Below are 23,380 nucleotides of genomic sequence, written 5' to 3' on the forward strand. Positions count from 1 at the left end.
CTTATTAGTAATTGGGCTTTTAGGAATGATATCAGGATTAACACCGACAAAACAAAGGCAATTCTATTTCGACCGCGACATAAAAGTTTCACATTGCTTCCCATCCATATAGATAATACTGAAATCGAAATAGTAGCGCATTTCAAAACTTTACGTGTATACTTTTCAGAGCATACGTCCTGCGATAAACATATTGGTTACCTAAAAGGGAAATTATCGGTTGTGACTGGCTGTATGCGGAAACAGTGCTTTCATTTTCCCATATCTGTTGATATCATTTTGTACAATGGTCTCTTTTCATCTCTATTGAATTATGGCGTATTAGTGTGGGGCACCACCACTCTTCAAAACATAGAAAAACTATTCCTTAGGCAGAAACGAGTAATCCGAATTGTAAATAAAGTACCTCCGCTATCTCATACAAGTAGTCTGTTTTATGACCTTAAAATTATCAATGTAAAATCCCTATACCAATTTAAGTTATCTCGGAAATCTAAATCAGAAACAGCCAGAAACGTTGGCACAATGGCCGAACTTGCGAAACTACGAAAAAACGTCATTTCTTATCCAACCCGCAGTCCTGAGCAATGGAAAGTTGACACGTGCCGCACAAATTACGGAAAGCAAATGCTGAAATTTTGCCTCCCTTCAATGCTCAATGCGACATTATTGTGAACATGGAACTGATATTTTTACACTCTCTTTTAAAGATCTGCGTAACGCGTATTTGTAGTGGTCTCATATACCTCCTGTATATTTTGTTTTTTTCCATTGTATTCTGTTTCTCCTTTGTTATCAATGACACTTATATGTTGCTGTAATGCCGGATTGACTATCATTCTTAGCGTCACACATTATGGAATGCTTTACTGACCTCCTGGTGCACACAAAAATCCTTTCCCTGATCTAGTCACTACACTACGGTCTCTGTTCTTTGTTATCGTTTTTTGTTTTAGAAAAGTGTCGCTTCGCTTCTGTACGCGAAAAACACGTAATTGCTTTGTTGCCAATATATGTACATGGCCTCCTGTTACTCTCTCTCCACTGTGTGCCATGTCGGGGGAGGGGGCACGGACCTTTGTCAAGCCTTTGTATGGCTTTTTGTCTGTTCCTCCGAACATCCTTGATGTTGAATTAAATTGAATTGAATTGAATTGAATTCTTGAACAAATCCGACTGAAAGTGTGCACTTCATTCTCTTGTGCCGTTTTCCCTTTGTCTTGTCTCCTCGTGGGCAATGTTGAACGCCGTAACAGCCGGCATGACTGATTAGCCACGTTTAGAAAGCTTTTCGAACATCACAGCCAAGGATTTGCCTCTTCCAAGCCCATGATAAGAAATTACCGATGTTGTTTGGCTCAAGTGCTGCGCTATGCAGGGGCATCTGCTTAAGCCATTACGATTTCAGCGACATTGTCAGTTCTCACTCTGTCTCCTCAAGCCTATTTCAGTCGCTGAATCAGAATGAAGTAATCTCTGCTAATCCTGTTAAACTCTTCCCACAAAGACAAAATAATGCAGGATAGTTTCCACTAAAACGAGTAAGAGTGACGGCCTTCTCTGCTGTCGCTGCAGGGGCCTTCAACCTGTACGACCTGGACAACGACGGCTTCGTGACGCGGTCCGAGATGCTGGACATTGTAACCGCCATATACGTGCTCCACGGAAAAGCGGGACCCGCTGAGTCGGAGGCCGCCGGCGCGGACAACCCGCGAAAGAGGGTCGACCAGCTCTTCGCAAAACTGGACACCGTGAGTACGCCTTTCGTCGAATGTGGCTACAAGCCTGCTTCTGACAAAAAAATGCGCTCATTCTAGGCTTCAGGTAATGCAATCCTAACTTCACCGCAGACTTCCCCAACTTGAGACACAGTTCCACCGCACAGTGGGTATTCCACTGTGCGGTGTTCGCATTCTTCATGCGAATACAAACACAAGAAACGCAAACGCTGATACAAACGCACTACTACGCAAACGCTAGACTACCACCTAATATGGGAGGCATCCAGGGTAGTTTATCAAGTCAATGACCTAGTACAGACCCATTTACGTATTCTATGCCTATTTCCAGTAATTACCCAGGCATGTCCAATGCAAGAGGTTACTGTCAATAAAATGTATTTCTGCGTCCGCGCCCTGCGGGTCCATTGCCGTGCAGCCTAATCGCTGTGAGATGCTTTTCTACAGCCAGTGTTGTACACGTTCCTCCAAAATAGGAACGAAAGCTCGTTCCACGTTCCTTGCCAATTTTGAAACGAGTTCCCGTTACAAGTTCCTTTATTGCGAAAGGAACGCGTTCCAGTTCCACTTCGAAAATTGGAACGTGTCGTTACATTAACGTTACAATTAGATTTTTAAATTAAAATAAAGTGTCGGATAATCCTGGGTCGAAATTAAGTGAGACATTTAAAACTCACATTGAACTACGTATATTATACGAATATTAACACCACTGGCAGCAGATTATCTGGAGATAAAGATAATCAAAAGAAACGCTCCTAGGCGAATTTTTTCAGGGAGCACGCGGACAAACTCCAGACGGCTCGAGGACATTTCGGTGCAGGATATTTCGGTGCGGAAATTTCGGTGTACAGACATATCGGTGTACGGGCGTTTCGGTGCACGCACATTTTGGTGTACGGAGATTTCGGTGTACGGACATTTCGGCGACCAAATTATCCGGTGCTTGCCTGTTTGCGACAGCCGTTATATTTTTATTTCCGCCTAACGTGGGTTATGGACAACAATCTGGAGCAGTGAATTTAATTTCTTGATTGATGCCGTGTTTGATCTTTGCCAGGTATTTTTAGAAATTCTACATTTATATATTTTTGTTTAATACCTCTTCCTGGGGACACCGGTTATATGCAGCCGACTGAATTCTTGAGCGCACGTTTTTTTTTTTCATTTATGACAGGTTGTTAATTTATATTCGCTCTTTTTTAGCTAAGACAATTACCCGTGTTTACGATGGTCTACCGCCTCTTTTATAATTTTTTTAAATTACACACCCTCAAATTACATAAATTACATGCCCACTCTCAATATCCAAAAAGTAACAAACATTAGCTAGCCCCCCAGAATGTAGAGAACCTTGTGAAGAGTATTACGTAGGCTGGGCTGCCTTGCTAAAATGAATTCGCGAACACTGGTCTAGGATATTGCCGCGGAGGAAAAACGGGCCTTTTGGAAAACAGCCGCAGGTTCTAATGTCCTAAATGCTGATTAAGCGCGTGCTGGTTGTGCATACAAATTCCACCCATTGTGTTCGGGACAACCAACCTTCGTTTAATGTTTACAAGCCAACATTTACCACATTTTATTTGTTTGTTCTGCGCCCCCCCCTCCCACCTCCCGTCTGTACGCTCGAATCTCGACCAGATTTTTTTCAGCCATATTATTTTCGGTTTCCCCTGAAAATCCTACTGGCGTGGTGGAGTTCACGGTCTCCGAAGCGTCACCGCAGTGATTTTTTTATTTTTTATTTAGAACATACTGCTAGCCTCTTAGTGGAGGCTTTTGCAGGAATTGGGTGATACATTCAGAACAATGACATAGCACACTTCGCGTTTAAAACAGAGAAAAAGCTTTGCATTCACCATGGGCGCACGAAACGTCTATAATGTGACACAAAAAAGCCACCCAAAAAGCCGCTGAGAACACAGAATGGCCACTATGGTTTGCTGGCTACGCCCTTCCGCGCGTCGCGGTCATATCGACGGTGCTCCCACTCCAGGATTCGCTCTTTCTGCGCCTTCAGTCGCTCACTTGGGAATTAACTCATCAAGTCGCGCATATCATGGACACCCCAGGTATGTATGGCTTCCTCCCATTATAAAGAGCAAAAAAAATGAATAGGCTAGTGTGACGAGAGCGGCAACAGTCGTCTTCAAGTTTTCGAAGTCCAGTCGACGCAATGGTGAAGCACAAGTGACACCCCTCTCTCTCTACTTAGGGGGATATGATTGCCGACGGGGCTCAACTTTCCCCTGCCCTAAGTAACTTCACCGTAAGTGCGATCGTTGGTTTGTTAGTTTGAAGTAGAACTGACACTGAATGCAACGAAGGCGAGATTGATTGAGAGAATAATTAAAACGAAATGCACAGGCGCCTAATCGGCCTCGTTTTTCTGTTCTTGTTTTTTCGCGGAAGTTTTGCTGGGGGGGGGGGGGGGGGAGGGAGGAATAGACTAAAAAAAGCAGCGTCTTGCACCGTTGGGTGAAGTGAAAGGAAAGCGCTTTGGTAACACTTAAAGTATTAGGGTTGTTCACATCAATGTTAAAAGAACAAAAAATGGTTGAATGGATCAAAATTAACAACGTTAATTTTTACCATCTGCTACAGAAATTGGGTTTCACGTGGCAATGCTCCGCCAGGGTTTAGCATGCGTTTCTACGAATGGCGGCGCAAGCACAAGTCTCGAACGTAAAATCATATCAAGTCACGAAATTACAATATTAAAACTAAAATGTTCAAAGAATGCCTCGGACATCCCCTCACTCAAAATGCCTGGTCCAAGACGTCGTGAACCAAAATGTCCGTGCACAGAAATGTCCACACCGAAACGTCCTGCACCCAAATGTCCGACACCGAAATGTCCGGATCTGGTTTAGCAGTCTGTCCGTTTCGTTGGCTACGTTGTTACCGGGTTGTCCGGGACCGGTCTGCTCCTGAGCGCGAGGAAGGGCGAGTAGGAAGGGTGTGGAGGCACGGACATGGCGAAGGCAGGCCCGTGGTACTAATCCCGCTACCGCGACGAATGCCCAATCGCCCAGCCGAGTCCCGGTCAACCCAGTAACAACGCATACGACAGAACGGACGGACTGCGGAAACTCTCTATTCTTTCCTCGCCAGGGAACAATTCTATCAGCCAAACGCGCATTCTGGCCTCCCCAGACAAACGATGAAGGATAAAAGCATTCTCGTGGCTACGCTATTCACCCGTCGAACGCCGCGTAAGCAACCAGCATGAAAGCAAGCACAAGCTGCTGCCTGCTGCGTGGTTATTCTTCTGCCTTTGACCTTCGAGGAAGCACGTACGGCGGAAGGGCGGGTAAACAGACCACCTTATAGGAAGAGAAACGCAGTAGCGCTTTGTGGATTTTTGTACTCAAGCCTTGACAGCAAAAACAGCCAAATCCTAGCGATGTAACGGCAGGAACGCCGTTCCTGCCGTTCCTTCAAAAACGTAACGAGTTACCGTTACAGTTCCCCCGACCCTTATTGGAACGGTGGCGTTCCTCCGTTCCTCCAAAAAGGAACTAGTTCCAGGAACGCCGTTCCTTGTAACGCCGTTCCGTACAACACTGTCTACAGCACAGATCCTGACTAGCCTGCCTATAACGTAGGTTTTGGGTGCAACTCCTACTACCAAAACGTTTGAATTTTCGTTTGTACATATCAAAACTTTTGAAATAGGTCTTGATCCACTTGGGACAAAGAAACGCAAAATAAGCTCGTCAGCACATTAACAATTATTGGTCATTTAGGCTTCCCTTAGAATCGATAAGTGTACAGAAGATAACAGGAGGTGCGCATAAATTCACAAGACCACATCCACACAATGATCCTCATTTAGCTCCGCATATTAGTGAGGTAAAGTAATGCTTAATGACCTCGACAGTGGTTTTGAAATAGCGGTTTGAAATCGGGTTTGAAATAGGGTTTCAAACAGCGGTTTGAAATAGGTCACGTGGCAGTGGAAGTGGTAAGCGAATATATTTTCTTAGGCCAAGTAGTGACCCCGGATCCCAACCATGAGACAGAGATAATTGGAAGGATAAGAATGGAGTGGAGTGCATCGGCAGGCATTCTCAGATAAGCAATGGCAGCCTACCATTGCCTCTAAAGAAGAAAGTGTATGACAGCTGCATACTACAGGTACTCACCTACGGGGCAGAAATTTGGAGGCTAACTAAACTGGTTCAACTGAAATTGAGGGCTACTCAGCGAGCAATAGAACGAAAGATGATAGGTGTAACATATAGGACAAGAAGAGAGCGGAGTGGATAAGGGAACAAACGCGTGTTAAGGACATATAAGTAGAAATTAAGAAGAAGAAATGAAAGTGGCCCAGGCATGCAATGCGAAGGCAAGATAACCGTCGGTCCCTAGAGAAGGGAAGCGTGGCAGGGGGCGGCAGAAAGTCAGATGCGCAGATGAGGTTAAGAAGTCTGAGGGCATAAATTGGTCGCAGTGAGCACAGGACAGGAATAATTGGAGATCCAAAGGGGAGGCTTTTGCCTTGCAGTGGGCGTAGTTAGACTGCTGCTTCTGCTGCTTCTGATGAAGATGATTATCAGTGATGATAATGTGACGCAACAGGGTCGTTCCACCATCCTCACAATGGTGTCACGGCGCACCTGCCTGCTATGAGGAAGAAGATAAAACGCAGTGGTACTTCCATTTCCTCAATGAGGAATATGATGCTCTTCGGATGCCAGATTAATGACGACTATGAAAGGGGATGGGCTTCCGCAAGCACCTGTGCATATTGTGGCTTACAATTTGGTTAATGCCGAAGTCCAGAGAAAACCTGGTTCTTCTGTACCACAGGTACAACACGAAGTTTCTTCGCCACAAATTTATACCGCGAGATTTGCACTTGGCATAATGCATTGAATATAAGGCGAAATATCATTGAAGGAGGAAGGCAAGTTATCCTGCTTCAAAAGTTTGTTATTATCACACTTGTAACACTAGTATATGTGTTTTCCAGCAGCAGAAGGATTATACATTGATATTGGACCATATTAGTTTTGTGCATTTTCTGGTTGTGTGCGTTGTTTGTACCGCCTTTCTAGTTGCCTGGTCACGCCTTGTGTTTTTTCTACTTTTCTTTCTCTCATTTTCTCCTTTAATATGTACCGCTGTCCTTTCTTTCCCTTTCATTTCCCGTATCCCCTCCCCCCTGAGTAGGGTAGCCAACCGGTCAGTATTCTGGTTAACCTCCCTGCCTTTCCTGTACTATTCCTTCCTTCCTATGCCCTTTTCTGTACTATTCCTTCCTTCCTATGCTCATCAAGCTGGGGAAAAAAATTCGCTCTTCGAGCGTATCCGTACGGGAGCACGTGCGTTCTAAAAGGGAGTGGCGCTCATCTCTTTCTTCAGTAGCGTGGGGAAGGACGATGTCCCAGAAATCTACATCGTTGCTCGTGAAAGGCAAGGACAACGAAACAAAATAATGTGTCTCCTTTTTTGGAAAGGAATCATAATGACTGTCCCCAATGGGGTCATATGCTCCTAACGCGAGGACCGCAATTTGAAAAGGCAGAGGACACGCGTGTGACCTGCGTCTCTTAGCAATCGATTACAAAATTAAAATAACCATAATCTTCCGCTTGAACCCCAGCATGCATCGTCCTCATCAAGTACCTGCGTGCTCGTGAACACGGAAAATTTGTCAGAAAAAAAAGTTTGTCTTTTTTGCCAGTATTGCGCAGTGCTTGTTTGAATATGCCGCTACGCCACCAGGGAATGTATGACGAGTGGTATAACGTTCCGGTGGAGCGACTTCGGGACGTTCGTACGTTGATACAGGCACACTTCTTGCCAGTCCCAGATGGGCACAAGCACTCTGACTCAAGTTTCAAATTTGACGCCATACGTGAAAGAAAATATTTGTCAGCAATGTTCTTTTAAACAGATTGCCCGATCTGAACTTCACTGTGCCCGTCGACTAGTGATGAGTGGGTGGAAAATGTCTATACATTTTTTCACCTTCCGAACTTGCAGGACGCTGACGCTCGCATCAGCCGCGAGGAGTTCTGCGAGGGTTTCAAGACGGACCCCTGGATCCGGCGCGCTCTTCTCAACGCCGTGTCCATGCCGGACCAGCCCAAGAGCCTGCGCAGTTTCTCCACAGCCTCTTCCGAATGACCCGCCTCGCGCCGAAACAGCTCAGTGCGCGACGCCCCGGCGAGGGCAGCCGCCGACCGGCACCGGCACCGACGCGTATGGCCCAGCGCAGAGCGCGTGGTCTCCGCGGTAGCGCCGCCGATGGGGGCGCATCGCCAGTCCGCGGCCTTCCCTGGTGATCAACGGCAGCACACGGCCGTCTCCGGAGGGACCGCGACGGGGGTGCCCGCTCGCTGTGGAGCGGCAGCCCGCTCCTCCGCGACCTCCTTCTCTTCCGGGCGCGGGTCCTTCTGTAGTCGGGACGCAAAGTGTGCCTTCGAACGGTACGCAAACTTTTGGATACTTAGGTGCTGGCGGCAAATAGCCTTGCTTGCTTGGGCACTCCTTTTACAGCGGCTATGACAATATTGCTGTCTAGTGGAGTGATGGGTGATGTCTGTGTGTTTATGCAAAAAAGGATATGAACATGTCTCTTTCTAAGCGCCCCCACACGACAGCAAGTTAGAGCTTGGATATGGAAAGCAGTAAGCGGTTTTAGACCAACACAAAAACCCCAGTTGCAGGCTGGTTTACTAAATTCCGCATTGCTGCTATAGCTTCGGTGCCCGCGGGTGTATTTAAAAGACATTTTGGCGAAATTAAGTCATTGGAAGTGTAACAGGGAAAACATAACAATATATAACCCGTGTTATCCCAGGACTCAGTGGCGCTACTCGGAGAAATAATAATATGCGATATTCCTAATTGAGTTAACCTAAGAAGAGTGAAAGAATTTCTCTGGCTTCTTCCCACACGTAAGGCGTATCAGACAAGCCAAGGTAGGTTCGAGGTGCTTTCAAGAGCTGTTCACGAATTGGACAGGCATGTAAGTGCAGTGCACGCGAAGTCAGCCCTATACAGCATGCTAACAGATGAAGGTTCGAAGTTATACTGCAATCTTTTGGAGGTGAAAAACCTGGAGAACATTACTTCCCAAGGATGTTGATATTTGGCGCTCTTTATAGTGGGCCAAGAGTTGTCCGTTACCAACTCATTTGCAAGGATAGTGACAGGCAAATGGCAGGACTACATAACCAGAGAGAGCTGTCCGCGAGTACGGCATGTGGAAGGCGAGCACGAGGGGCCGAGGAAAGTAGCCACTATAGCCTCTGAGCCACCCGCTGTGGTGGCTCAGTGGCCGAGGCGTTGGGTTTCTGAGCCCAAGGACGCGGTTTCAATCCCCGCCGCGGTGGCTTATTTTCTGATGGAAGCGAAAAGCGAAAGCGCCCGTGTGTTGAGATTGATTTCGGCGCCCTTTTACGATCCCCAGGTTGTCGAAATATCCGGAGCCCTCCTCTACGGCACGCCTGATAGCGCAGATGTAGCTTCGTCGCATTAAACCCCTCAATCAATCAATGAATCAATCAATCAATCAATCAATCAATCAATCAATCAATCAATCAATCAATCAATCAATCAATCAATCAATCAATCAATCAATCAATCAATCAATCAATCAATCAATCAATCAATAGATTTGTGCTCCTTTCCGGCGCTACCGCAATTTCAACACGAGACCTGTGGTTTATGTGTATGCAAGTATTTAGTCGACCATACAACATACATCATAGCTCAGAAGGTTAGGCGAGCCGCTAATCCATGCCTTATTACAGGCGAAAGGAGGCTATTGGCCGAGCAAATGAACTCCGACAGAGTGGTGAAGTAAGTAAACTGTATTTGAAAACAGCGGAACTTGCGTCATAACAGCTCTAGTATCAGCATGAACAGCGTGGAAAACCACTAAACCTCTAGAGGGTAAAGTGTATTCAAATATACAAGAATAACTATCGTACCAATGTCTGCATCGTGAGATTAATTAAACTTTCTTCTCAGACAAACTTGAGCGCGAGTGAGTACCATCGTGCCCCAAACGCACCAATTGAGCAGCCCGAGCAACCCCTCTTGTCGAGTGATTGGTGTTTTGTTACTGAATAATGACACAGTCTTCCAGTCCTCGAGAGCAGCCGTAGTGCCTACTATACACACTTCGAAAACCGGCCGCGCAGTTCCAAAGTGGCTTTGTCGATGTATTGAGACTTGCAGAACTGCGAGTTTGTGCTCGGAAGAGACTGCTGCAGCACCGTGCTGCTTACGCAAGGAAAAAACAAAAAAAGAAATGCAAAGCACAAATGCGCCCAGTTTGTCTATTGATTGCCAAAATTAGCAATGGGGCCATTAAAGGCGAAACCCTAAAGTGAAGCATTGTGCGAGAAACCGGAATTGTTATTGATACTCGGCACAGAAAATTGCTGCCGCAGTGGAGTAAAAAAGAACACGTCCTACTTCATGTGACAAATCAACCAGTGTGTAGAAGAAGCCGAGTGTGTCACCACTGCCCTACCTCAACACGTTGCCAGCGGTCGAACAAGAGTTATCCAATTTGGGGCGTTGCTGACGTCATATCGCTCGACAAGTGAATGTTACGGCACGAGAGTAGAACCGGCCGGCGCCAGACGCGGTGAGCTCCGATTGTGGGGAAGCTTAGGCGGAAAGTGTCCCCAGCACGATTCGCGCCAAGTGGACGAAGAAAAGAAAGCTAAGATAGAGAATAAACACAATATAGCAGTGAAAAAGTGTAATATATGTAATCCTTGGAAGCAATAATTCTTTCGTATTGAAAGCACGTGTGCAGACTTGAGTGGCCCGATGACATTTTGGTTCTTTTATTTCAGGGGTGGGGAGAGGGGTGCTTTAGGATGCTGGTAAATACGTGTACCGTGTCAGCCGGAACATACTACGTCTTCAACTCGTATTGTTTCTAATCGTATGAGAACAACTGCTGGCCTAAGAATTTCACTTCTGTTTTCTATAAATACAGCTACTCGTTTTGTAGTTGTGCTTTCGAGTATTTATGTATTGTTTCTTCGCTGTTGTTGCTTTCCAGCAAAGTACGCAAAAACATCTTGTTCCTCATGCAATGTCTGCCATTTGTTTCTATGAGAGTGTCTACAGAGCCGGGGCCTTTCGCGTGGTCAGACGTCAACGCAAGAAAGACGTCGCTTTAGCATATTTATGACAGTGCGTACGCTGGTCAGTGAGACAAAGCTTCCGCGAAAGCAAATCAAGAGACGGAGTTAGAGGTTACTGTTTAAACGTTATTTTTACGTAAAAAAGAAGCTGAAATTAAAAAGAAAATCAGCGCCGCGGTTTGTGCGAAGTTTTTAAGCTGTGGTTTGTGGTTCATTAAAGCCGCAGTAAACAAAATATCTCAATTCTTTTTTTTCCAGTTCTGTATAGCGGATTTTAGCATTTCCATCATATATAGTGAGCTTAATTAGCCTTGGTAAAGCATGTTGTTGGTTGGTTTGTTGGTTCATGATACTTATACTTAAAACTGCGCACACAGACGGGACAAGGAACAGCCCGTCCTGTCTCTTCTCTTCCTTGCTCCGTCCGTATGTGCAGTTTTAAGTATAAGTTTAATTAGCTTTATTACAACAGTAAACCGCAAAATTTATGTCCGCTCGTTTTTACCGAAAATAAGCACTGAAAATTTAGAACACTACTACAACCGTGATGGCTTTCCTCTACTACCTCTACCTTGGAACCTCTCGTCCTCCAAAAGTTCCCAGCGATCGCCCTGGTTGTGCGGGCACACACTGCAGCATAGCGCGTCACTCCATACAGCAACAGTATGGTACCTTCCGCTAGAAAAGCATTTTTTTAAAACTGCATTTCTGCTTGTCCCGGAGAGCTTGACCTTGTAACACCCAGAGTAACCGATCATGATCGCCCGGTGTGGCACAGGCGTGGGCGAATCAGTTTGCCCAACTGCCAACCTTGTCTGCCCGCCTTCTACGGTTTACTACAGCTTGAGCGGCGGACTGCGCAGGTCCCTGGATATGCGACGCGCTTCCTCGTCGTCCTCGAGCCACCGGCTGCCTGCGCCGGCGGCGGCGGCGGCGGCGGCAGCAGTTCCCACGTCTCCGGCGGCGCGGCGGCCCAGCGTTCCTCCAGACCGGTGGGGAAAGCGGGAGCTGCCCGCGCCGCCGCCGCGCCAGCTCTCGCTCAACCCCAAGGTGGTGTTCGTTCGCAGCGCCGAAGACGAAGACGTGCCTCGGCGCAGACGACGGCGCAGCCACTCTTCGGCTAAGCTGCAGCTTCACGATGGAAGCAACGGCTGCCCCAACTTCGGAGCACCTCTCTTGCGGCACCCGCACTAGGCGGGGACGTTGATTCCCAGGCCGATTCTCCGGACTGGAAGAATCATTCTGAAATTCAGAAACAATGGAAACAAAATTGGTGCCGTACCCAAGCCAGCCAAGGCAGTGATCTGCTGCTATCACTCAGAAAAGGCACTTACCTCGCTATTCCCCCCGCCAAAATTTATAAGCGATAGGAAACCCCCGTTATAAGGAAATGGCTTTATTTCAATCGTCGCTTTATTCGAAGGCAAATCCTCTGTCTAAACGAAGTCAGTTTCCTGTACGGAGGGCTTCGTTATAAAGAGCGGTTTACTGGATCCAAGTAACGCCGCATGCTACTGTTGCCATCAATGTACATAGGAGTAGACTCAAAAATGTGCATTCCCAAGAGTCTGAGTGGCTTCATTGCTCCAGTGAAGCACGTAGTTTCGTAGTAAAGACAAGGTGCGGGTGAAGGTAATGATGCGGGGTATAACCTACGTCGTGGCTAAGTGAAAGCCGCGAGTAGCTTCGCCAGCTTTCGCTGCCGTCGCACGCACGTTGTCGCAACAGGGCCCGGCGCTACGAGCCCGGAGTGTGGCTCGTAGGGCCGCATTCACGTTTCTTGTTGTCTTTGGGCGCATTGGCTTTTGAGAGCCTCAGTTGTAGTTTTGCCTCATTGTCCCTAGGGGCTGTCGGCTTGCCTAAGGCGCTCGAATTGATCGGATATCGCGAGTGCACCTAATTTAACATTGGCCAAATGAGACAAGCGTGAATTCACCCCCAAGAAATGCTTGTCCTCGAATTCGCACTTGAACTTAGTGGCAACCATTTCCGTCTAGCACAGTCACGTAGCAACGATGTGCCACCGCTTCTCCGCGAAGCATTTTTCGAGAGGAAAAATCTGTGGCCAGGCAGAGCCTTCACGAATTGGCCCGGTGTGCCTCGCGGTTCTTCCCACGCTTATTGTGGCACGAAAAAAAATCTTAGGCTGGGGAATAAAAAATACATGAAGTCTTTAGTCGAAACCAGTTTTCCGCGAGATAAAAACTTGGTAGGGTGCCACATTTTGCTTAACGTCGCCATTTGCCTTTTACGCATTCAAAGGAACAACCATTTACTTCACGGTGGCTGCATGGAGCGGCCATAAAAGATGCCCCCGAACGTTTCTGGAATTCAGCAAAAAGGGCAATGTCATAGGCGAAGAATGAGCTGTTTTTGCGCGACGTAACAAAACCAAAACAAGCTTCGCGATACTGTGCGAATTTTTGGACATGGTGTCGTTTATGGCGCTTGACGTTGTTGACCGTGTTACAGCCGTCACCGGTGTCGGTAAAGATGTGGATCAGTGGCTAAGACGGTTATCAGAAGATCGCCAAGGCAGCCCAACTTGTATATGTAATAGTAGCAGCTGTGGCTGTGCTTGCGCTTCGCCTAAACCTTCGTAGGGCCAACATTCGGCTATAGTTCCTGATCTTGTCTTACTTTAAACAGCAAATTTTTAATTCAAGCTTCTTGAAACAATGTTCAATTACATCCATGAACAAACTGAGCTGCACATGAACGGAGGTAGCTCAAACGTCGTAAGTGAAGACCAAAACAGGCCGGTGCATAAGCGTTGCTACACGGCTATTAATAAGACAGAAAGTGGGTCGGAAAATGACCGCCAAGCGAACACTAAATGTCTGATTGCTGTAACTCATTATCGAATTGTTATTGTTACGAGTATGTGGCACTAAGTTGGTCACTTGTCATTGGTGAGACATTATGTTGTATTCGAATAAGCTGTTGTGCCGATGCAAGGGAATCCTTTCATCTACCTTTAGTACATGTTCAATGAAAATTCATCGAGAGACTCTGAAAACCAACTGTCCTTGGCGAATCTACTGCGCGGAAATAAGGCAGAACTAAGAAATGGAGCAGAGTGCAGAAAAAGACAAAAATATATTGATGGAGTTTAAATCTAGCCTTGTTGTGAAATACGTATACGACGAACCATGGCTGAATAGCAATTTCATTTCCTGTTTACGATAAGCATGCTATCTATTCCGATGCGAAGGTATATGCATACCTAACCATAGACGTCAAGTGAATCGTTCCGAAGTGCTGATGTTGCAAGTATTAATATGTTTAGCAGGGAATATAAAAATTCTTCGAGTTAAATCTGCGGGAAGACTAACTTTTAGGGAGCGATTGACTTGTTTCCCAGGGATGCTGCGTTTTTCTACTTTTACGAACTCTTGAAACAAAAATACCGTTCGTCCATAGTGAGCCCTCGCAGTTTAAACAACACGCCGTGATTGGCCTTACCGCTTGTTCAGGGGACGGCGAATCCTGGGGTCACACTTCACAGCAAGGAGAGCGGATTCGGCGCTGAAGAGTCAAAGCAATGTTTAGGCTAGAATTATATCGCGTGGTAACTGGTGTACAAGAATTTTCTCCGTATATTAAATGAGAGCCGAGGCAGGGAAAAAGATTAGCTGGAAGCAGCAATGTGATTGGGCTTTAAAGTACGCAAACACTGGAGATGACCTGTCAGTTGTGATTCTTGCAGGCATGTATGTATGCCGTACTCAGCCCGAGCGCCGTTTTCATTCATGGACTGGTTTATTGGCTACCTAGCTTTTTACTTATGCGGGTTTATCCAGCAGCCACCAAATGGGCATCTCTCCACAATGTTTCTGACTGTCAGGCGGCGGCTTTTGAACTGTGCCCTCGAGTCCTACGTTATGTTTATTTGTTTCAGATACATTACTACCCGGGAATTTACACCGATTGTTAGATTTCTATATAATGGGATAGAACTCTTTGAATACATCAAAATTGAGGGAATAGCCGTAATTATTTTTTTTTCACCTAGCCTAGCGATAGTCACTAAAAATAAAAAAATAAATGACATGCATGGGTGTTCTTTTGTTTACAGCGATGCCGAATATACAACTTTAAGGCGACGACAGTCATCTTCACAGATGAGAGCGATCAGTCAAAAATAGCAGGTGTTTCGTGTTCAGGGAAGTGGTGGCTTTATTTTTATACTGCTATTAGCCGAGCGTACTCTCGCATCGCTCCTAAGATTTTCGAGATGAGCGCCGGGAGGCACGTGCGGACCTGGCCTGGTAAAGGACTGACGAGAATGAGACAGCCAGTGTGTGAGCGTCGCGGAACATTCACGCGCAAGAATGACGAGGTTCTAAGGTTTTGGGAGGCAGCTTCTGTATTCGAAGTGCAGTAAATACGGCCTCAGACGCCGAGCAGCCCCTACACGACCTCTTTCAGGTGCTCTCTCAGCGAGTACTGAGCGCCTTTTTCTTCGCTCATCTCCAATCACCTATGGTTCCCATTGCGCTCTTGGCTATCAAGACCTGCATCTCTTTCGAAATTCGTCTTTTGGAGATGTACGCTGCGCAATTTAAAAACACGCCGCTTCAGATACCTTAAAAACTTTTTAATTCGCGCGCGTAGCTCTTGGCGATAGCTAACGCAAACGCCTTTCACTCAGCTGAGTGTCCCATCTAGCGAGAAATCCCGCGCGCGACCCTTCCAACCGCACTTAGTAACCGCGTGCGCCCGCACCTTATTCCGAGACACAATGTTATACGCAAGCGCCTTGTTAACCACGCTTTCGAATCGCGATCAAGAGGTCGAACCTTCTTCATTGCTCGCCTGTGGCTCAACTGTTCACATTGTAGGCAAGATTATAGACTCTTCGTCGACGTGTGCCTCCGCCTTTAACCATTCTGAAGGGGCAACTTCACTAAGCGAACTACGTTCGTGTGGGTACCCCACTAATATTTCATGTGCTTTTTCGCTGGCCTGTAGGGAACTAACCCGCATCGTTAGCTCGTTCCATGTCTAGTAGGCGTACATTTACTCAGTATTACTACCCTAAGGATACGAGGCTCGAAATACCTGTACATTAAGCCCTTCTCAACTGACAGCAATAGCGTACTAGGTTCAATTTTGGGCTTACGTGCGTTTGACGAACAATACCTCATTGTGGCTTTATTCTCAACCACCGCTGTGAACGAATGTCAACGACCCCTCTTTGGAATGAGAAAATGGGGAAAAGGGCACGACCTACAGCGTTATTGCAGTGTGGTTCTTAACGGTTCTTTTTTTATGCTGTGAACAGTTTCAAGCATTTTCGAAGTAATGGGAGCCTAAGCAGGATAAAATTATGGATGTGAGATATCTCAATTGATCTGCAGAACACGTCATTTTGGTTTAAGTTAATTTGCTGGTTAATACAGTCCCTGCATATGTCTGGCTACTTCATAAGGTATATTGTAGTGAAGCACAAGTGAACTCAACAATAATTGTTTATGATCGGTAGCGTTATGCGCAAAAGACAACAGCAAATTATTAAGTAGCGCTTTCAGGTATGTTTCGCCCGTCTCTGTTGTTCGGGGTGTTGCAACGGCATTCTCAAAGAACCGCTGCTGGCAGTAGAGGGGGGATGAAACGAAATGGTAATCCGAGGTTCAATAAGTGAGCAGGAGCTCCGACAACAGTGCGGATTCGATTTAAGTTTAGCGAAGATGTTAGGTTACGTATAATATTGGTTTATACCCTGTAAAATAAATATGCATTCTGTTTTTCTCATTCGTCACTACATAGTCATCATGACATGGCTACACAAAACTTTTCAGATTGCGGTAAGAACAATGATAAAAGTATTTAGACTCACATTTATAAAATGTGGACTGGAAGAAATAAAAAAAAAAAAACGAAAGAAAATGAAATAAAAATAACTGATGGCTATTCGCTATGAAACATCGAATTATTCTCGAACAGTCTTTAAAATCACTCGTATAAGCGTAGATAACTTCCGAATAGACAATCCACCATATCTGCTCACTGGTCGCAATCCGAAGAAAGGCTGAAATGGACCGCAGCTAATGTATTTTCCGTGAGGGGTCTTGCTACGCGGCAATTTGTCAGCTGAGGAGAGGTCTAATCATTTGTATCGATGCAGCTGTAATCATGTGTACTGCGCCAGAGTACACCACACAGGGGCTGTAATTCCCAGTTCCCAGTGCTGTAATTATGAGCCTGGGCACGTCGTTCCAATGCGCTATGAAAATTGAGGTCACTGCATTATGTAGTTGTTCTGAATGATTCTCTGAGGAGGCAGAGGTAGTTTTTTGTCTTACATTTAAATAAATAAATGAAGCCATCAGCATTAGAAAACACATTAAAACGGTTGATTGGAACAAGGAAGTTTTCGACTTTGTTAAGATATTTTCTTGTTTTTTGATGGTTTTTTGAAATCGTATATTTCTAAGCGATGTCCTCAAGAAATCTTTAGACATAGCATCGCGTTAATTGGGAATACGACTGAAGTAAACAAGTACAGTAATATCCTATCGCAGCCACGTGGATGCGATGAAGAGTGAAAGGAGGAGTAGGAAAATAATGACATCACTGCGGCATTTCCTCTTTCTTTAATGTTCTTATGTGCCTCTTTCAAGGCATACTGCTTGTCCCAAATTCCACAGGCTTTAACAGTAGCACACGGATCATGCGGTTTCCTTTGCTAAAAATATCCACAAGGTAGCGTGGTTACGACTTTATAACAAACTTTAGGGACTCCACAAGCCACAATAATATAAAACGTCCCAAGTACTCCGAACATCGTCGCGAGGAAACCTTCCCCAACTAACATACCGACCCAAACTTTCGCGGCTTCTGACCTCCGATCAGAAGCAACGGGACATCATCTATAAAATTGCAGTATTTGCTCAACTCTCCGTGAATGTGTGTGAGTGGCGTAATATTCGCTAATGCATCCTTCCCGGATGCGTGAGGAGAGCAGTGTCCCCATTACGACTGATAAAAGCTGTAAGCACGCATGAGCCATTTTTGCCAGGTGTAAATAATGTTTTCAACTTCCTTCTCTGCGTAGGCAGGCGACGATTGTATCCCAATAATTAAAACGGAAGTTCCGGAGGACACAGCAATCTACAATACACCCAATGCAAAATATGTTGGTAAAGTTTGTAGATCAACAAAACTACGCGTTAGAAATACCTGCTTCCTTTTTTCTCTTGAATATATGAGCACTGACAGGATTGAGGGTCTGCAAAACTTCAACGTTGTAGCTCTAATATGTGAAATAACGCGCATGAAAAGGCTGTTCGCACAATCATACACGGCATGTCAGCGCTGATGGAAGCGAAGCGAGTAATATTTCGGTGTCGAGGAGCAGTTGAGACGAACAGTTCGGTATCAACGTTCAATAGAGGCTGCGCCTTGTGAAGACAGAATTTAATCTGTGCTCCTTACGCACAGGGAGAACGGGCTTCACATTTGAATGCCAATGTTACGCGATGTGCAGCGTAAGCGATCGCTTGCCGTACACCACGCGTATGCAGTCACTGGGATAGCGGTGTCATAAACAGTCACTGACAAGATAAAGGAAAACGTGAAAACATGAATGAGACCAAACGGGCCGGGCAGTTTCTCTACAGCGACGAAAACTAATCGCATGGCCGAGTTACAGCAAGTTAGAAGACAGAACTATATATGAAGTGCATCCGATCCGTAAAATTAACGTCCACAAGCAACAACATTGAGTTCCCCTTTTCTGGCCATATTTTTGTGTTCCCGTTGTATTTGTCGGTGGCTGCACAGAGCCGCCGAAGACGTGCATTGGCTTTCTCGCAATCACACACAAGGATAAGATAGGTATTCAGCGCTGACCATGTACGTGTCGTGATTTCGATGATAAGAATGACAAAGTGCCCTTGCCAGCACTGACGATCATTATGGGCCTTACGCGCGTCCAGAACCTGCAATTAAAGGGACAGAAATCCGGGCCCCTCCCTTGGAAGGTTTTCTGCGCCTCTGAAGGGAGAGCGAGATAATTAATGGGTACGGTCTAGTGACTAGCGCCCTGACTTCTGCAGTGGCATGCGTGGAGGTATCACGTTTCCAAGATACCTCGGACGGCAGAATTGAAGACATGTTATTTTGTCGTGTTGAGGAAGTTGTACCAGTAAAGAAAGTACCCTGAGCTGAAAATTATTGTAATATAAAAAGTAATACTCAAGGATAGACTGTGAAAGTTCTATGGGTAGGTAAGGTAACAAAATAGACATAGAAAGATAAGCAAGACACCGTGTTTTAATTCACAAAGTGCCAGGAAAAGTCATTGTGGCTGGGCGCCATAAAAAATGTTCTTGCTCAGTTCGCTGGCCCAGGGTTCGTTAGGGTTGAGTACAACTATTTTCGTCTGATTGGGCTTAGACTTCTGACTGCCGTAATATTTCAGCCTACCGTCACGTTGAAAATTTCCTTTTTTATAAAAAAAAATGATTGTGTGTATCTGTGTCATACTCACCAACTTTAAATTTGACAACAAGGCCGCCTGACAGATGTGTCATATACCGACACCGAACAAATTCACCATGGCCGTATTGCGAACTTAGAAGATAGAAACACTCATATGAATAAAAATGGCAATAACACATCCGGACTGCATGAAAAGGGCAATATTATTTTAATGATCTCGTGCGACGTCTTTGAAGCGATTGATTTCGGCATGATTGCGCTCCGAATCCTAGAGAGCACAAGCTGGAACTTCTAAAAATATGCACAAGAGGTGACTCATTTACTTTCGATGCCGTACTTTTTATTTGTTTGAGATTAAGGTTTCCTTACGGCGTGCGTATACAGTGGATACGCACGCAGTGGAAAATGCCACGATATGCAAAGTAAACTGTAGACTAATTTTGCCAAAGTAAAGACATGTTTTCTTGTGCCGTTAACCATGGTGGACCAATGTGAGCTCCGAGACGGACAGCAGCAGAACTGGCGCAACATACACACTGCATATTAAGAAGCAGGCGGACGATTTGAAGACCTTCGTTCAGGTACTCCTATAGTAGGTAAAAAAATATGCGCTGCTGCGAATAAACGAAGCCGTCATTTGTTAATTATGCTTTTGAGCAGTGGTGAGTCACTTGGGCATACGCTGTAGCATAATTCGATGGTATGAAGTAAACCTCACATGCATCCCATAGTAATGATTATTAAGCGCTACAAGCTCACACGAAGGCTTTCTTTCAGTTTTGCGTGGGGTCTACGTACGCCTGAAGTGAGTAAAGAAAGTGCGATTTGCTTTCTCCGCTTTTCTCGCTATTACTTAACATAGACGCACTTGTTCGTTACCCGCCCACTGGTTGTGAATACACAAAGGCGGCGAAGCGGTGTCCTGGAACGCGTGGAATAGGACACAGGGGCGGGTGTTTTTAACGACAGCCTTTCTCTATCGGTTGTGGGCGCATGGCACAACACGCAAAAGTGGACGCAGACCTTGACTTATTGACTGCTCACACGCGGAATGTCTCCACGTGCTGCCAGTCGGTGTGTTGTAGGCGTGCATGTTCGTGCGCTTATCGTGCATATAGCCACTGTTCATACGCTCGCCTTCCTTAGTGCTTGAAGTTCTTGTACATCTCGTGCCGCAGCCTCCATGTTAACCATCAAAGTACCGGGATCGCGCCCCGGGCGTAACTTGTGAGCAAAATTAATGAACGCTTACTCCAAAATAACGGATAGTTCAAGCTGAAGTACTGCGGACTGTGCAGGCATCGCCTTTAGTTGCTAAAAGCCTAATAAGATTAGACATACAGGCTGCTCATAACCGACTCATTTGTAGGGTAACATTAGATCATCTCTTTCATTTTATTTGTTGCATATTTCGGGAATTATAACGTTCCCCTCATCGGTTGCACCGAAACAGACTCAGAAGGTACACTCATTGAACAAAAACCACGGGAAAAAGAAACAAAAACCCTGTTGACTTGGGTGTAAGTGGCGGCTTCCCAGACGAAGGCATTTCTTGCCTTATAACTGAATAGATTTCTCTTTGGTGTTTCCAGTGATTTTGACGAGCAATCTGGTGCGAATCGGGCGTGATAGCCTACAGCGGTCGCAGAATCCTTCCACAGTGGGCTGTACGCCGGGTTTAAAAAACTTGCGAACAACGTATGAATGCACATCCACAAACAGTTCCCACGGTTTTTACCTGGCTTGTTTAGACAGAGCTGAAATGGCAACAAAAAAGAGACTAAAAGGAACCCCAATGAGCCATCCCACAGGGTGTTAATGTTTTTCTCATCACTTAAATATAAGTACGCAACACGCCTTTAGTTAACGCCAAACAGCCGTGCCATTCGAGCCTTTACCAGCTTCGCTATGTCTCGCGTCAGCGAATAAATGCCTTCGCTTTTTACCAACGTGTTTTTGTCAGTACATGTCTTGTCCAATATTCTGCTCCGCACACCATTGCCCCTTTGGAGCTGTTTCACGTACGTTGTATAACCATTTGCCGCAATCGCCGCCTCTAGATTCGTATCCGGCTCCCTCTCTCTCCTCTCTCTCTCTCTCTCTCTCTCTCACCCACACCGAAACACCCACACCCACCCACACGCACACGCACACACACACACACACACACACACACACACACACACACACACACACACACACACACACACACACACACACACACACACACACACACACACACACACACACACACATATATATATATATATATATATATATATATATATATATATAACCACATGCATACATACAGTAGTGCTCACTATGACCCACACCGCTCATTATTATTCAGACGATTATATCGACAAAACAATGACTATAGGCATATACGTTAGGATAAGGCTTGATGCATTGGAACGTTGTGCTCCTAATGCGTACTTGGTCTTGAACCCAGGGTGCCAGACAAAGGTTGTACAAATCGTTGAATACTAATGAGGGATGCAGGTCATAGTAAGCGCGACTGTACATACATGGTGTACAGCACTACACGCCATGCCCATGCGCACGTGCAGCGGACTAGCTTATGGCTGTTCTTGTTTTCGTGTGGTCGTGCGAATTGAAGGAGCTGTCAGCCGCTAACCTGTAGTTGCGTGCATGTGGCGTGAAACACTACTGCTGCTGCTGCTGCTGCGACTGCTGTTATGGGTTTCTCTTGTCTTTTGTAACCACGATTGAAGAGTGAGCATATGTGCACTCACCTGTTACATGATCATATGTTGGTGCTTCTACATCGACTGTTCCGCAATAAATGCATTCAAGTCATGACCGAACCGCCTGCATTGTCACCTGTATTTTGGCTGTCTGACACTGTGAATGGTGACAGAAAAGATACACAGACATGGTGTTGTTTCATTAAATTCTCACACAACGTTACTGAAGGATTGTTATTAGCGCGATAGCATTAGTAAAGTCATGTTTCTACTTTCTCGTGGTTGCTAGCCGCCCGTTATCAGCAGTGCTCATCAAGCGTCCGCTGAAGTACGTCATTGCTGCCAACCGGTAGGTACGATTGTGGCAGGCTGATACGAAGGCTCGCCTGAATGTGGAACACGCGCAGCACAAACTGAAATGTCGAAAGAAGGCCAATGATACGACTGAGGGGGACGAAACAATACGTGAATTCAGCAGGCACCGCACCTGCGCAGTGAATTCGTTCTGCGCACTGTCGATGAGAATGGTCTGCCGACCGTCGCTAGCCGTGCCCTCAACTGGCAGCATCATACTAAAGCGGCTCTCCCATTGTATGTAATGCCTGCACCATCATTGTGCCACAATAGCTAAAAAGGGGGTAATAAACTATTGCCGATGTATTAAAAAGAAACGAAGGCCTAGGTTATGAGCAGAAACGAAGAAAAATGTCTCTTAATAAGAAATTAAATACAGTATATATAGCACCTAATTACGTTATATTTTACTTGGTTTTTGAATTTCCGTGGCTTGGTCAGCGCTGTAAGGCGTGGGACAAACGAGTGCTGGCACGGCGCGGACAAGATAAAAAACACTCAAAAATATTTAGATATGCCGTTCCAGTGAACACTCATGCAAGAATCTTTGGCATAGCCCTGCTGTGAAGCGTGGAGCAGTTTTCAGAATCGCCAAAATACAAAACAAATTCTGAGCAAATTAGGCCTATTGTAAAACTCCTAGCCGAGGGAACAGATCGAGTGGAAGAGGAAATGATAAAACTCATGCAGGTACTGAATATGTGCCTGATATCGTACAGCCTGCCGTACCGCAAACATACACTCACCGAAGAAAATCAAATAAATGCTTTCATCATTACTGAGTGCTGAGTCAACGACCGTCTCAGTGGACCATTTCGGCAGCCTTTGCGAATGCGTGACCTTCCATCACAAACAGGAACAGAAGAAGCGGAAATCAGAGCCATCGTCTCGGCAATCCAACTAGCGAAACTACCAAACCGAAGCAAAAACATCATTAGAGACTCTCATTTCACCAATGAAGGAAGTTCAAATTACATGGGAACCCAGACGCGAGGGTATGGAA

At 45.8% G+C, this 23,380-nt stretch overlaps 1 protein-coding gene across 1 annotated transcript in view; it reads left to right on the forward strand.

The window, feature by feature from the left end:
- LOC144179623 (frequenin-1-like) overlaps positions 1-22,133 on the forward strand; it is a 672,708-nt gene extending 650,575 nt beyond the window's left edge. Inside the window, exons 6-8 of the mRNA XM_077708048.1 lie at positions 1,576-1,751; positions 7,734-8,179; positions 11,728-22,133. Coding sequence (XP_077564174.1) covers positions 1,576-1,751; positions 7,734-7,877 — 320 coding nt within the window. The 3' untranslated portion in view covers positions 7,878-8,179; positions 11,728-22,133. The remainder of the gene's footprint in view (positions 1-1,575; positions 1,752-7,733; positions 8,180-11,727) is intronic.
- The last annotated feature ends 1,247 nt before the right edge of the window (positions 22,134-23,380 follow it).

The sequence above is a fragment of the Haemaphysalis longicornis genome, unplaced genomic scaffold (assembly GCF_048455015.1).
Source record: "Haemaphysalis longicornis isolate Haplotype H1 unplaced genomic scaffold, Haemaphysalis longicornis Haplotype H1 scaffold_1, whole genome shotgun sequence".
Taxonomy (NCBI): domain Eukaryota; kingdom Metazoa; phylum Arthropoda; class Arachnida; order Ixodida; family Ixodidae; genus Haemaphysalis; species Haemaphysalis longicornis.